General features: G+C 41.1%; 5 protein-coding genes across 5 annotated transcripts; 1 reads left to right on the top strand and 4 right to left on the bottom strand.

Annotated features, from left to right (window-relative positions):
- Positions 1-959: 959 nt before the first annotated feature.
- Positions 960-1674, top strand: BATDEDRAFT_36654 (uncharacterized protein). The gene has a single exon (XM_006676798.1). It carries the CDS (start codon positions 999-1001, stop codon positions 1524-1526), a length of 528 nt encoding a protein of 175 aa, XP_006676861.1. The 5' UTR covers positions 960-998; the 3' UTR covers positions 1527-1674.
- A 2253-nt stretch (positions 1675-3927) lies between these two features.
- Positions 3928-4692, bottom strand: BATDEDRAFT_36653 (uncharacterized protein). Its single transcript, XM_006676797.1, has one exon. The coding sequence runs from the start codon at positions 4538-4540 to the stop codon at positions 4238-4240; it is 303 nt and encodes a 100-aa protein (XP_006676860.1). The 5' UTR covers positions 4541-4692; the 3' UTR covers positions 3928-4237.
- A 110-nt stretch (positions 4693-4802) lies between these two features.
- BATDEDRAFT_18861 (protein kinase RIO1) lies at positions 4803-7182 on the bottom strand (the record flags this gene model as incomplete). Its single annotated transcript, XM_006676511.1, has 6 exons — positions 6441-7182; positions 6089-6372; positions 5853-5993; positions 5524-5783; positions 5270-5392; positions 4803-5083 (listed from the first exon to the last, which is right to left on the bottom strand). Exons 1-6 carry the CDS (start codon positions 6510-6512, stop codon positions 4803-4805), a joined length of 1161 nt encoding a protein of 386 aa, XP_006676574.1. The 5' UTR covers positions 6513-7182.
- Positions 7183-7424: 242 nt separating this feature from the next.
- BATDEDRAFT_23048 (uncharacterized protein) lies at positions 7425-10786 on the bottom strand (the record flags this gene model as incomplete). The annotated part of the gene is made up of 4 exons (XM_006676629.1): positions 7425-7964; positions 8042-10093; positions 10184-10319; positions 10512-10786. The coding sequence occupies 4 exons, from the start codon at positions 10784-10786 to the stop codon at positions 7425-7427; spliced, it is 3003 nt and encodes a 1000-aa protein (XP_006676692.1).
- Positions 10787-11533: 747 nt separating this feature from the next.
- Positions 11534-13205, bottom strand: BATDEDRAFT_86304 (uncharacterized protein; the record flags this gene model as incomplete). The annotated part of the gene is made up of 1 exon (XM_006676882.1): positions 11534-13205. Exon 1 carries the CDS (start codon positions 12716-12718, stop codon positions 11534-11536), a length of 1185 nt encoding a protein of 394 aa, XP_006676945.1. The 5' UTR covers positions 12719-13205.
- Between the last annotated feature and the right edge of the window lie 65 nt (positions 13206-13270).

Genomic DNA, 13270 nt, shown 5'->3' with positions numbered 1-13270 from the left:
ATGACAATGCTCCAGGCTGGTGTGGCATCCGCTACTCTTCGCTCGATATTACGCGGATCGTTGCAGTGCATGGACTAGACGAGTCCATGTGTGGTCAATGCATCGAGTTCAAAAATGCAGCTGGAGGGCCAGCTCAATATGTATTAGCTGTAGACCAAAAGGCTGACCCGGGGCTAGATTTAGCCATTACCAGTCTGAAAAACGCATTTCCAGGTCAAGACCCACTGAATCCACAAAAATGTGATTGGAAGGTTGTTGATCAACAATTTTGCGCAGGAATCTGCCATGGATCAAGTGAGGAATGCACGCCTGGAAAACGAAACTTGCTGCCAGCGTATCTTTTGCCTCGAGTTCAACCCACAAGTAATCAGCTCCGAAACAAATATGTTGTTCCGAATGTGCAGGAACGATCGTTTGTGTCAACAGACGATGTCATCGTGCAGCCCAATGCTCCTGTAATTGACACAAGTCAAACAGATATGACCGATACCACTGATGATGCTGATGATGAAATGACTGATGATACTGCTTCAGAACTCGCTTCTGACAACTCTGAATCTGATATGACAGCATCTACTCTACAGCAATCCATTGCTGCACAAGATCCTCCATGCGATGGAGACTCTCCATTGCCCATTCCTATTCCCATGGCAAACATAGCATCAAATGCTGATCTTCCACCACCAGTTGCTGCTTTGTACAATCAACCAAATAGTCGTGTTGAGGAAGACTGCTCATCCTCAGAAATTCCCCTGCCTGCAATCACAACTGTCCCGTTGTCAGTGCCTAGTCCAGAAATATGCGGATGCCAAGACAATCATTCAGTCCCAAACAAAATGGCTCCACCTGTATTGATGCCAGTAATTGAGATTGTTACTACACCTGCTTTTTCTACTTTGGAAGCTGCCGTTACTCAACCGCCTATCGTTGCTACTCCGATCACCACATCTACTGAGTTTGTGTTCCCTACTTTGGAAGGACCCAAGTTTGTTACCGTCATGTTTGACAGTTTATCAAACGATAAACACAATGGTGATTATAATCACAAGGGAAAAACTCGTTCTGAAGAATGGACACAAACTCGTAACAATCAAGGCGAGTCGACCATCGCGACGACTATCGCGACGACTTTGGATCAAACCAGTATCTCGACATCAACGACGACTTTGGATCAAACCAGTATCTCGACATCAACGACGATCACATCATCTACCACAGCCTCTGAAACGTCACAACTAGCTAAAGTCTCCACATCGACTACTACTGCCAAACTCTGGGTTTATCCAGCAATCATTCCATTCGTAGCTCCAGCCACTCGAGTAATTCAAACTCGAGTTCCAGCAGCAGCCCTAGTAGGTCCAGTTGCAACACCCGACTTTCTTCAAGATACATACAATCTGCCTCCACAGTCCACTGCAACTGTTGTTACAGCTGCAGAATTGGTATCCTCATCTTGGCAATTTCGGATTTCAAATGCATTGAGGTCTGCCCCACTCTTGCTTTTAGCAGCTTTAGCTCTGCTTTAAACCATTGGTTTAGGCGGTTTAATTCTGGGTAGACAAGACTCCAAACAGTAGTAGTTTGATGTTCGCGTACTAGGCGTTCATTACAGTTTATGGCCATCAACTTGAATATCCAACCATTTTTCAATAAACTGTGTCCCAAATTTACTCGAATAGATTGTCATTATGATTGTATTAGTTTATTATATACTCTGACATTTACTCCAGAGATACTGTAAAGTCTTTAATAAATATGCTGCCTTGGCAATTGCCTTTGAAAGCATATGCTTGGAAAGGTATTTCGATTGTAAATTCTTTGGCTGGAGCCATAAATGAGAATGTACGCAACAGCTGTGTAGTTCCACCATCAACAGTTATAATCGACTCCTGCTGATCCAAATGGTCGGTAGGAAAGCCAATAAAATCGCCATCGAGTGCATGCCGAATGTAAATATTCAATTCTTTGATATAAGCTGCATTGGATACGTACACCTCAAACGATACTTTTACACGCTGACCGACCGACGGAGCGGTAAAAAACATTAAAATGGAAGAGTCTGCATTCTCACTAAAGCTTACACCATTTCCAAATCGCCATCCACCGCTGTGATAATTCCACCCTTGAATATCTGTTGATTTGCCTGCATGTTTGATTCCAGTTCCAGCATTCTTGTTTTGAAGCTTGAACTGCGGGGTATCAATTGAAAGGTGGATGTAAGATGGGAGAGTTGGCTGGTGTTTGACTTCACGTATAGTTCGCATTAACACTTTTCCTTTTTTTAGTCCACTGATTATAATACGACCCTCAGATATGCCTGGTTGGACTGGACTGCAAGGAATACGAAACTCGCCTCTTTTTGTTGGAACATTTTTTACATGAGCAATGGTTTTGCCATGTTCCGAGGCGACGATAAACTCGTCCATGCCTTGCGTCTCGGCAACAATATCAAAGTTTCCAACAGGCACAACAAGAGTAAAAGGTTCTGCTATAAAATGTAGATCGAATCTGCCCGTTTCTATTCCAAATCCATATAATAAATCAGAAATAGAATCAAACTGATGATGCTCGCTTGGATAGTTGCCGTTGTATGGCACGAGGTCTTCAAGTCTTGGACGAATAACATAATTAGTTTTGACACCAATGTCTTCAATCTTCTGGCCGTCGTGTACTCCTACTCGAATATCGTGTCTATATACACCTGTCATGGGCTCAGTAATGGCTTTTCCAGAAAAGTAAAACAATTCTTGACGATAAGGGATCGGAGGAAACATTTTTGGAAGCTCGGTTTCTATTTCGGTTGAAATATGGAAGCTGGTTGCACCTGCACCGGCTGACTGGATATCCTCGCCAAATATTACATCCCCGTATAGATCTTGGAAATCGGCTAAAAGGGATTCGCATGCTGATGTGCATCGACCGTCTGAAAATATGCCGACAGGTCTTACGTAAGCTTGGCCTACTGTAACTTGTGGTCCACTGAGCAGCTCGAAATCATTGGGAACATAGATGGGTTTGTAATCTGACTCGTCATCTAGTTTGGAAGTTGATTTTTGAGATGAGTGACGCTGGAGCGTAGAGGAGAGAGAACCTCTCATTATGGCATTTGTAACTTTGTTTGCAACACCTTGGCCACGGATCGGCTTATAGTCTGGCATAAACAGCTGAGGAAGCACTCGCTCGAGCAGCACTGATCCACCATTGTTTCCACGAACATCAATCACGATTGAAGTAGTGTCCTTGAGTTCATTAACCATCAACTTCCGTAGAATCTTTAAAGCAGCAATTGAGATTGTTTTTGCATCAATCTCATCTTGTAAAGCAAACGATGGGATGCGAATCAAACCCAAGTTTTTGGTTTTGGGTGCCCAAATACCCCACATAATATTATTAATATCTGTTTTGTGCCATTCAAATGGCACATTGTATCGCTGTTTGATATCCTGTTCCTCTTCTTCTTTAAGCAGGGTCACTGCCTTTTGGAAGAGCTGCTGTCTTTCAATCTTTTTTGTCTCGACCATATCAGGGTGGACATCGACTGTTTGAGATCCAGCAAGTTTCGATTTGGTTACCTCGTGGTAAACCTGGCTTGATGATTCCCAACATAATGTGCTATATTCTGCAATGTATGGGATAGTATTAGTATAGATGTCGCCAGACTTGTTTTTGAATGTGAGTGTAATCGAGTCTTTTTCTGGTAGTCTGCTTACAGACCCAAGCACTTTGCTCAGATAGTCTAGGGCTACATGACGAGTGTTGCTGATGCTCGATGCAGATGGGAAATTGGATTCATTATTTGTATACCACTATATTAAACAATAAGCGAATGCATTTAGTATTAATCTACTAGTATGGAATATTTAGATTTTGACAACTCACATCGTCAAATGTTTCTCCATCTACACCCAAGAGTTCATCACCAAAAGCGATTTTGGAAAACTGATTACCCAGTAGTGCGAGTAGGTTAGAATCCGTAGTTGCGGATATAACAACGACCTTGAAGTCTGCAGAGCTGCTAGTATCAGCATCGACATATCTAAACTTGAGGCCAGTCATTGCATTGATACAGCCATATGGCCCAGGTTTGAAATATCGCACATGGCAATCTTTAACTCGGTTGATGATGTCAGTAATCTGCAACTGCAATTCAGTATCACTGATGGTATTGAGTTGAGATCTCAAGTTCTTGATTGATGGGAATGGATTGGCTTCTGTGCCATAATACTCTATCTTGGACTCAATGTTGGGTGAAACCTACAAACACAGTCAGTAACTTTTCTCCAATTGAAATCATGAATACAACATCACTCACCATCAACATGCTTTCTACTCGGGTCAGCAAGTCTTCCCTCTGCTTGTGGTTCAATGGTACAAATGTCAGCCATTGGTTGGCTCGGACATCCTTGAGGAGTTTGTACTGGAAGACTTGGTCTTGAGCAGGCACTGGACTTGATAGAACCACAGTGGGAACTGTCCATAACACTATGAGCAGTTGGATTAGGATGATATGATTAGAAAGCATTGCAATGCAACTGTGCATGGAGCTCTCTATTAGTATAATGATGGCTTAAGTCCAGATAAAAATGGTTCCCTTTCCTCATCAAGGAACTGTGTATATATAGCATATCACTAAGGGACATCTAGGGATACTTGTCAGGGCTGTTTTCAAGATAAGCTGTTGGACACCAACAAATTAGTTGTACATGACAAGGGAGGTAATACAGCCCTTGTGACTAGAGCCGCTTATCCATCTTAAGATTGAAAGCTGCTCATGCTCTACTCTATATTGTATCAGCGACTCTTTATTTCTTTGTCATCTTCTCTTTGCGTTTCTTGACGCTTTTGGGCATCTTCGTCTTGCGTTTTTCCCGTTTGGCTTCCTTGACAAGTCGATGTCGTTCTTTCTTGGCTTCCTTGTCTTCAAACTTTTTCTGTTTAGATGCTGGAGTGCCTTTGTATTTCCTTGATGTCTCGTCTGAATCCTCATCCTGCTCGGAATCTGACTCGTTGGATTCCGATTCATCAGATTCTAGTTCTGATGGCAAAGGACTCGAGTTGCTCGATGCTTCTGTAGCTAGTTTGTCTGGTGCGAGCAGTGTTCCAGCAGATGAACTGCTATGCTCAGACACAGTCGGAATTATTACTGCCCTATCGACTAATTTATGTTCAATAGCAATCCCTGTAACGGCCTTGTACATAATCTACATATTCAATACTATCGGGTCAGAAATAGTAAAGTCTATTTTTAATACCATTCAATCATAAAAACTCACATCTGCATCGTCTCCGTCTTCCATCTTTTTAATATCTGCCTCGACAGTTTGAATCTCATCCAGTGTACGAGGAATATACACGTTTTTAAACACTTGCTCGTTGCTTTGCACAGTGCTATCTTCCAAATAAGTGGACGGCCTTTTGGCAATCTCTGTATGCATCTATAATATAAATAAGTTTAGACACGTTTAAACTATTCGTTTAGCATTGCACCACCACTTACATGATCAAGATACTTGTTTAATATACGATCTTCGTTTTCTTGAGATGTCAGTGTGTCGTCAAAAACAGTAGACACTCCTTGACTGTCAAGATACTTGACAAATACGTTTAAATCAGAAACAACAAAGTCAAACACTTCACGAAGTGTCATGATTTGTTCCGTCAATCGTTTACGGAAATAATCAACTAGATTGGAACAGTCTTTACGAAGAAACTCGAGTGCGTGTGGGTGGTCATGTTCAACAGATTGCGACACATCAATTACATATACAATGTTCTTTTGATACCTATTGTGTCCAAAAGCACAACAGTAAACAACTATATAGTCTATCATCATCAAATTCGCATCGACTTACAGCAGATTGTATTCGCTGAAATCGGCATGAACTAGTCTGCATTTGTGAAACATAGTCCAAAGAATGATAAGCAGTTGTCGATACACATTTCGATATGTTTCTTCATCGGTGATGATTGCATCTTTGAGACGAGGTGCTGCCCTGTTGGGTTCAATGTGGCATAGTCTGACATGTGAGTCTAAATCCAGCGCAATCAAAGCTAGTTGAAACAGTTTTGGCATGCATAAAACACTCACCAGCCTTTTTTATCGCCAATAAACGTCATCAGCAGAACGTGCAAGCGTAGTAAAATGGGTTCAGGACATGGAATACCAGCATTATGGAGCCGTTTCAAATTTCGCATCTCCTTTTCTGCCCATGTCTGTACCATTTTTCGTGGATTCGATTTGCTGTATCCGTGTCGGAAGCGAAACTCGCCTGCTACATACCGATCACGGTCTTTGAACGACAATATAGATGTTTTGTAGATTTTGATGGCCATATGGTCTTGTGATTCTGTAAGTGCGTGGTACACATTTGCCTAATCAGGTGAATTCAAGGATCTGATTTTAGCATATACCAACTCGACACTACATCAATACAACACACCTCTTTTCCAGTACTGATGCACCCATTCACTTCGTAAATCACATTCTTGTTGAGCATCTTGAACAAAATCATTCGAGTGCGTGGATCCAAGACCTGTTCAACAGTTGCTCGATCTGACTTGTCTTTATCAAGATATTTGCTGTCATCACCTTTTTTATTCGTTGCACGAAAATCATTGCTAAACAAGTCATGCTTTCCGTCTAAACATGTGCGATTCAAGTTAGTGGGTTTGATGAATCCTACAGTGTTTTATCTGGCAAAACTTACTTAGATTAATCCGAGATGAAAACTTGCTCATGAGCTCAGTTGATCTTGGACCAGAATGGTTCTGGTGATGTCTAGCTTCGATACGGTTAAGAATTTGGCCCTTGATTGCCAGATTGTGCGGAGATGCCTGAGTAACTGGATTGTGTGATTCGGTAGAATTTTTTATACTAGACGGTTGTCGAGCAGCTAGAGGTGTCAATACGGAAATGTGTGCCTTCATTCGATTAAACTGTTTTGTAAAATCTAGTATACATCCCATTCATATGCGGTAGGGTGTCAGTGACTTGTCCAATTGCATGAATCCGTTAAACATATAGCTGGAAATACCTTTGCTTGCATCAAACCATTGATCATCAATGGTAATGTCAGCAACTTCATCCTGATCATCGTCATCCAGTTGGCTGTAGTACTCATCCTCGGTATTTTCACTCAGTGAATCAACGGTTCTAAATTCAAATAAATTAATATCGTTCGCAGCATTATCGTTTTGAATTCGATGAATGTCTTCCTCGGCATCGTCGAATTGGCCGTGCACACCTGCCATTCTAGTCATTTGTCAACTGTCGATTTCTTTAAAATTAAAAAAATGTACACCGCATCACGTGACTAAAACTCATTCACATTTTCAAGCCATTTGCAATTCATGCGCGGTTATTATAAGTTTATTTGTGCTAGACGTTTTGTATAATTCAACCTAGTAAAACTACAGATACAGTTTCAAATTGCAACATTATCCAGTAAGATGGTTAAATTGCTGTAGTCAATGCCACATTCTCCACATGCCAAATCACACATATTGCCTTGAAACAATTTCGATCCACACACAACCACCCGCTGATTAGTTCCATAAGATGGCGACTGCCATCCGATAGATTGCATTGCTTGGTTAAGTGAATATCCTGAAATGTGTCCATCAAATGCTACTCCAGGAATATCAGGTTGCTTCAAGACTTCAGAAGAACCACCCCGAGAGAGATAGTGCGTGATTTGGATATGCTGTGGGTAGGCAAGCAAAGCACCCGTGAGGATGTCCCGCCCAAAGATCTCGAAATGAGACTTTGTGGCATTGATAACAGCAATCTTAAGGGAAGCCCCACCCCGAGGGATAGTGACAGGAAGTGGGAAGAGCCCTGATTGACGAGTGGTAAGGTTCACGCCCTCTGCCCAGCCATCAAGGTAGTGATGGTGAGCAACCACCCAATCACCAACTGACAATGTAATTTCGTCTGAATTCTTTGCAGTATATGCTTGCCAGACCTATGCAACATGATGATACATTCCAAATTTTGATTAGATTCAAGATGTCACAAAAACAAGCATAAAGAATGACTTACAACAATCGGTGTCTGCACCGATAAAAGTAGAGTTTGGATGAATTGGATTGCCATGACAAGTCCGGATCCACCGCCTATCAACACCAATCGATCATAGAACACGGATGGCATGATGGAGCCCATACCATCTCCAAGTGGTAACTCGGGATGAACAATTGGAATACCAAACGGACCGCGAATCTTAAACTGCCTTTCTCCCAGTTTTTGTCTCGACAAGAATGGTGAAACGGTTCCTGTAGCTGTATACACCTTGAGCGCAATCTCAAAGCACACAGGATTTCCCTTGATTGGACTGTAGAAGCGGGACACAACGGCGTTATTGACTCGTGTTTGAAGCTGAACACATTGACCAGGCATAAAGTTCTCTGGCTCATTTTGACGCAGATCGTATGGGTACAGCAAACAAAACTTGAGACGGTACACTGGAGTTGTTGTGCCTTGAGTTGTTTCCAATGTGGATGAAACCAGCGCATATCGGCGATATTCAGTCGGGTCAAACAGTGTTTTTGATGAATCTGACAAGAAAGATTGATTGGTTAAATGCGTAGGAGAGGCAAGTCGGCCAACAATAAGAGTAGAGAGCTTTGTCATTGCAAGTCGAGTATGGACATGAGTTCGTCGAGCGCGAATCACATATTGCCACTCCTTTTCATCTAAAGGAGACATGTGTGAAGTAGATGTCGAGGAAAACGATGGAGAATATGCCAGAGATTGGTTGTTTTTAGTGGACTTTTGAATTTCCTCAAAATCTGTGTGCAATTTCAAAGTTTCAGATGAATGGTTTAAATTATGATCAAGAGTACCAACATTCTTTGGAAGCATGCGATGGTTTGCAGCTGGGCTTTGTGATCTTAGTGCAAGTCTGGGAATAAATGCTTCTGCATCGTATCCGGTATCATTGAAGAAATCATTGGTGATATCTGTTCCAGCAACCGAGTGTAAAATAATCTGACCACCTGGATGTGAGCCAATCCATGCATCAATCGAATATACATACGTGCCATTAGCCACGACAAGCAAGTTTCCTTTTTTGACATTTTCATTGATTTCTTTCCATGTATAGGGCTGAAGATCAGCATGGCTTTGCAAGTGAAAGATATTATGCTCGGAAGGCGCATCATTCTTGAAACCAGCGATATTTGGAAAAGGGCTTGCCAGATTGCGTTTAACTATTGTCTGAGGAACGCCATTCTTGTCTAAAACAATCTTGTTGGATACATTAACAAGCATGTACTGGTAGTAGACCTCAGTACCAGCAAACAGAATTGTCCAGAAGCCTACAGTAACAAAGTATAAAGTCCAGGCAGCAAATCCGTGAAACACAAGATCTGAAAATGGATAGAGGACTTGTAAGCCTATACCGACCTGAAAAAATGCAGCAACAATAAGAATACGACCAAACCAGTTATGTATAAATTTGTAAATGTAAAAGCGAGAGCGATCCACTTTTAACGATTTGGTTTTGAGAGATCCACGATTAACAATACCAAAGATGCACTGGAGAAAAACACAAAACACAAGAACAAGTCCCAGAATAGAATGTGGACGATAGATAAGACTCAAACTTGGAAACTTTTCAAAGTTGCTGCTAAGACTGGTAATGATTAAAATAGTAGAACCAAATACACCAACGCATGCACTGACAGATTGGACAGTAACATGAAGTGTCATCCAGCGGCTGACGGAGCGAAAATAACGAGTGTAGAATATACACGCAGGAAAGATAAGCATCCATGTAATTGCCATGATTATGCCATGAACACGTTTGATAACAATATTGTCTGGATTAATAGAAGCAGCCATTCCTGAAGTATATACAATTTGGAATGCACCTCGATGGTCGCCATGATGGTCGCGCCAACCAGCCTCGCTTCGTGGATCTGGATGCGGATTGAATGCATAAATGTGATTCTGAGCAGCAGTAACGTCAATACGTCGATGGAAAATTGAACCTTGCGGTCTTGTGGGTCTTTTAAATTCCACAACCATTGTATTATCAATGACTGTCTGTAACATGCCATCGAATCGAATGATCTTGTTGGGATTATTTATCTATACACACATTTAGAGTAGCAGGTGCAGATGAGTTAGACTAAATCCAACTTGCTTGGAAATTCACTTTATGGCCAAAAACTACTCAACTGGTGCCGCATAGTATCCAGAAGGAATAGATTCAAAAGGCATGACGATTTTTGTTTTGGGATGAATATATACAAGTAACGATTCTGCAGAAAGCATCGACGATCCCCAACCTAAACCAACCCACATTCCAAAAATACTAGTACTGAGAAACAGATAAAATGTCAGTATCAATGTACGTGGCTGATTACAAATGATCAAAGCAAGCCGCATGGATACAATCTCGAATCAAAACGGTGCGACAATGTATTTAGAATTTAAGGGGTAAACAAACAGCTGATGTCCTAATGCATGTGCAGACAGCCACAAGATCAAGTTGCAATCATCATACCTTTTATGAATGACAGTTGGATTGGCAGCAAAGTATTTGGTAGCGTTGAACACCATAACAGCATGAAGTGTTTCGTTTAGAGTTCCCAAATCCTCTACAGACCAATACAAGCAATAAGCAAGAGAATCATCAAAACTGCATTCCACTTGTTTGAAATTTGCAAGCAAAGGGATGTTGGTAGGTGGAGCAGTGTTGGAATCGGCTACAACAAAAGCATTCATTAATATTAAAGGGAGGAATGCTGCCCACAATAGTGCAGACTTCCACTGAAGCATGTTTGACAAGAGTTGTTATGAGTCGAGTTAAGATGAATTTATTTTAACTCGAATATTTGTGCAATTGTTTCAATCTTGCTCGTCAGATTATTCAGTAAGATTGAGTCAAGCCAAGCATCTGTCAATGCAACTAAACAATTATTTCCTGCCGGATTCCTTGCAGACAAGCCATGCATCGTATCGGACTTGTTATCTCGTTTAGATTGACTTTGAGGTTAATGAACAAGCAGGTTGACATTGAATCGAGTGTTGTTCCTCAGTAGCGACTATTTGCTGGTTTAAGACTTGACCAGATATTGATGATTCTACTTGTAAACATTCCGTCTTGCAGTATTCTCATTGGGTTGATCATGATTAAGTCAATTGTTATCTTGACAGATTTTGACCGTTTTGTTGCCTAAATGAATTCTTGGCTTCGAATTGTGGCGATTTCCATCGCCACAATGCTAAAAAGCTTTGCTTGGGAACACCATTTGCGCAAATACATCCACTCAAGTTCTCGTGATTGATGGCTGAGATCCGTGTTCTGGCAGATTCTAATAATCTGAAAGTCACTGTTGGCGGCGTTGACTAATATTACAAGTCTTGACAAAGTGGATCGAGTCCAGTAGTTTTAATCGCGGTCATTTCCTGAACTTTTTGTAAGCATCATTCCAACTCATCAGGCTATTTGGGTCAAAAAATACATTCAAACGTGTATCAAGTGTTCTCAAAATCATATTGTGGATATAGATTTATCAAACTGCTTTATTGTTTTTGACGCTTGATCAAGTTTGCACTGAGGGTTTTGATGGGTGTGGTAATTGCTTCTGCTGGAGCATGTCGTTTCACCAGTCCCTGTATGCTTTGGACTGTATTGGTTGAATTGGATGCTACAGAAACGTTCAATTTGGAATCAGATTTACCAGCAACAGTAACATCGACATGAGCTAAACCCACATTGCCAAGTGTGCTTTGAACATACTTGATTAACTTTGTACTAGACCTGGTGCATGCATCAACATTAGAAAAATCCATTGTCATCCACAATTTCATCAATGCATTTAACTCGTCTTGAGTGGCATTGTTTACTTTGATGGAAGTATCGCAGGTCTGGTTTGAAGTATTCTGTGGAATAGATTCTAAACATAGCAAAGCACATACACTTTGACATTCACCTAATACACCAAGAATGTCCATCACAGCAGTAGGATCAATATCTCCTGCACTAGACTGAACCATACCACAAGCCTTTGTAACTGGATCGTCTGGAAATAGTGGCAGTCGGTTATGCGAATCGGCTCCCAATCCCCAAGTCCACAATGTATTACTGGATGAAAGAATGCGAGTTGTTGTAGTGCTAGTCGATGTTTCTCCTGGTACGACCCACAACAGTTTTGTCTGATTGTCACATCTGCCAAGAGATGCAGAGTCGGCCAACACTCGCATCCACCACTGCACCAGTTGTGTATCAGTGCGAATTCGTTTGGATGGAATATGTTTTGAGCCTGGAAAAAGATACTGAGACTGCGATCTAGCAAAGACATGAATACGGATAGATGTAGATACAGGAGTTGTGAGTAGAATGTGGTTGATATATGCCTTGATGGATGTCGATGCTACTGGAATATTGATTGGTGTTATGCCAGTTGTGTCAATCTTTTCCATGTTGACAATGAGAGCTGTTTTAGTGGAATATTCGGACACACAGAATGCAAACATGAGTTGGAAACTCTCCTGTGCTGCATGTGGAGAATAGCCCACAAACACTAGTCGATCTTTACGAGTCATGCAATGGTCATCCTTGATGGCAGGTTGAAATAGTGTCGTATCGGCAGTTGGTGCAGTACATATAGAGTAGACTGTCAATGTTCCTGTTTCTATCGACTCTGCAGTAGTATGAATATCCAATGCATTCTTCAATGCCGATGCAATACGATCTTCCAATGTCATGACTGCTAGCAGCTTGGACTAATTTTACCAACTTGAGCTTTGAATTTCATTCAACTTGACGCCAAGATACAGTCGAGTTGTGCCAAATAATCCTAAAATCAAAGTTTACAGCTGACGACCATCTCAATCGATCGTGCCTTTTGTATTGACAACAATCTGTCTTGTTGAGACGACTCGATTCTCTTGATTAAATATAAGACAGTATCACTCTTTTGATTTTGTTTCGACACGATCCTCTACATTCCATCTATATAGTCCGCTAGCTTAAAACAATCGTGCAGTTTTACAAACACATTTTCATTTTTGAAATGCAAGTGTGTTTGATGCCATCAGAATGTATTAAACATGACAAATTGAATTGAAATACAAATATTTCATTCCTTTGTCCTGAGCTGTAAATGTAATCCCTCAAACTATTGATATACAAATCCAAAAATCCATTACACTTTAAAAACAAATGATTGAATGCTGAAACAAGTCAAGCCTATTAGAAAACAAATATGTTTTTAATCTTTATTGTGTTTTGGAAGAGATCCAAAATAAACTCTACAA

The sequence above is a fragment of the Batrachochytrium dendrobatidis genome, assembly GCF_000203795.2.
Source record: "Batrachochytrium dendrobatidis JAM81 unplaced genomic scaffold BATDEscaffold_2, whole genome shotgun sequence".
NCBI classification, from domain to species: Eukaryota; Fungi; Chytridiomycota; class Chytridiomycetes; order Rhizophydiales; genus Batrachochytrium; species Batrachochytrium dendrobatidis.
The sequence above is the reverse complement of the archived record's forward strand: the minus strand, read 5'-3'. Positions and strand labels throughout refer to the sequence as shown.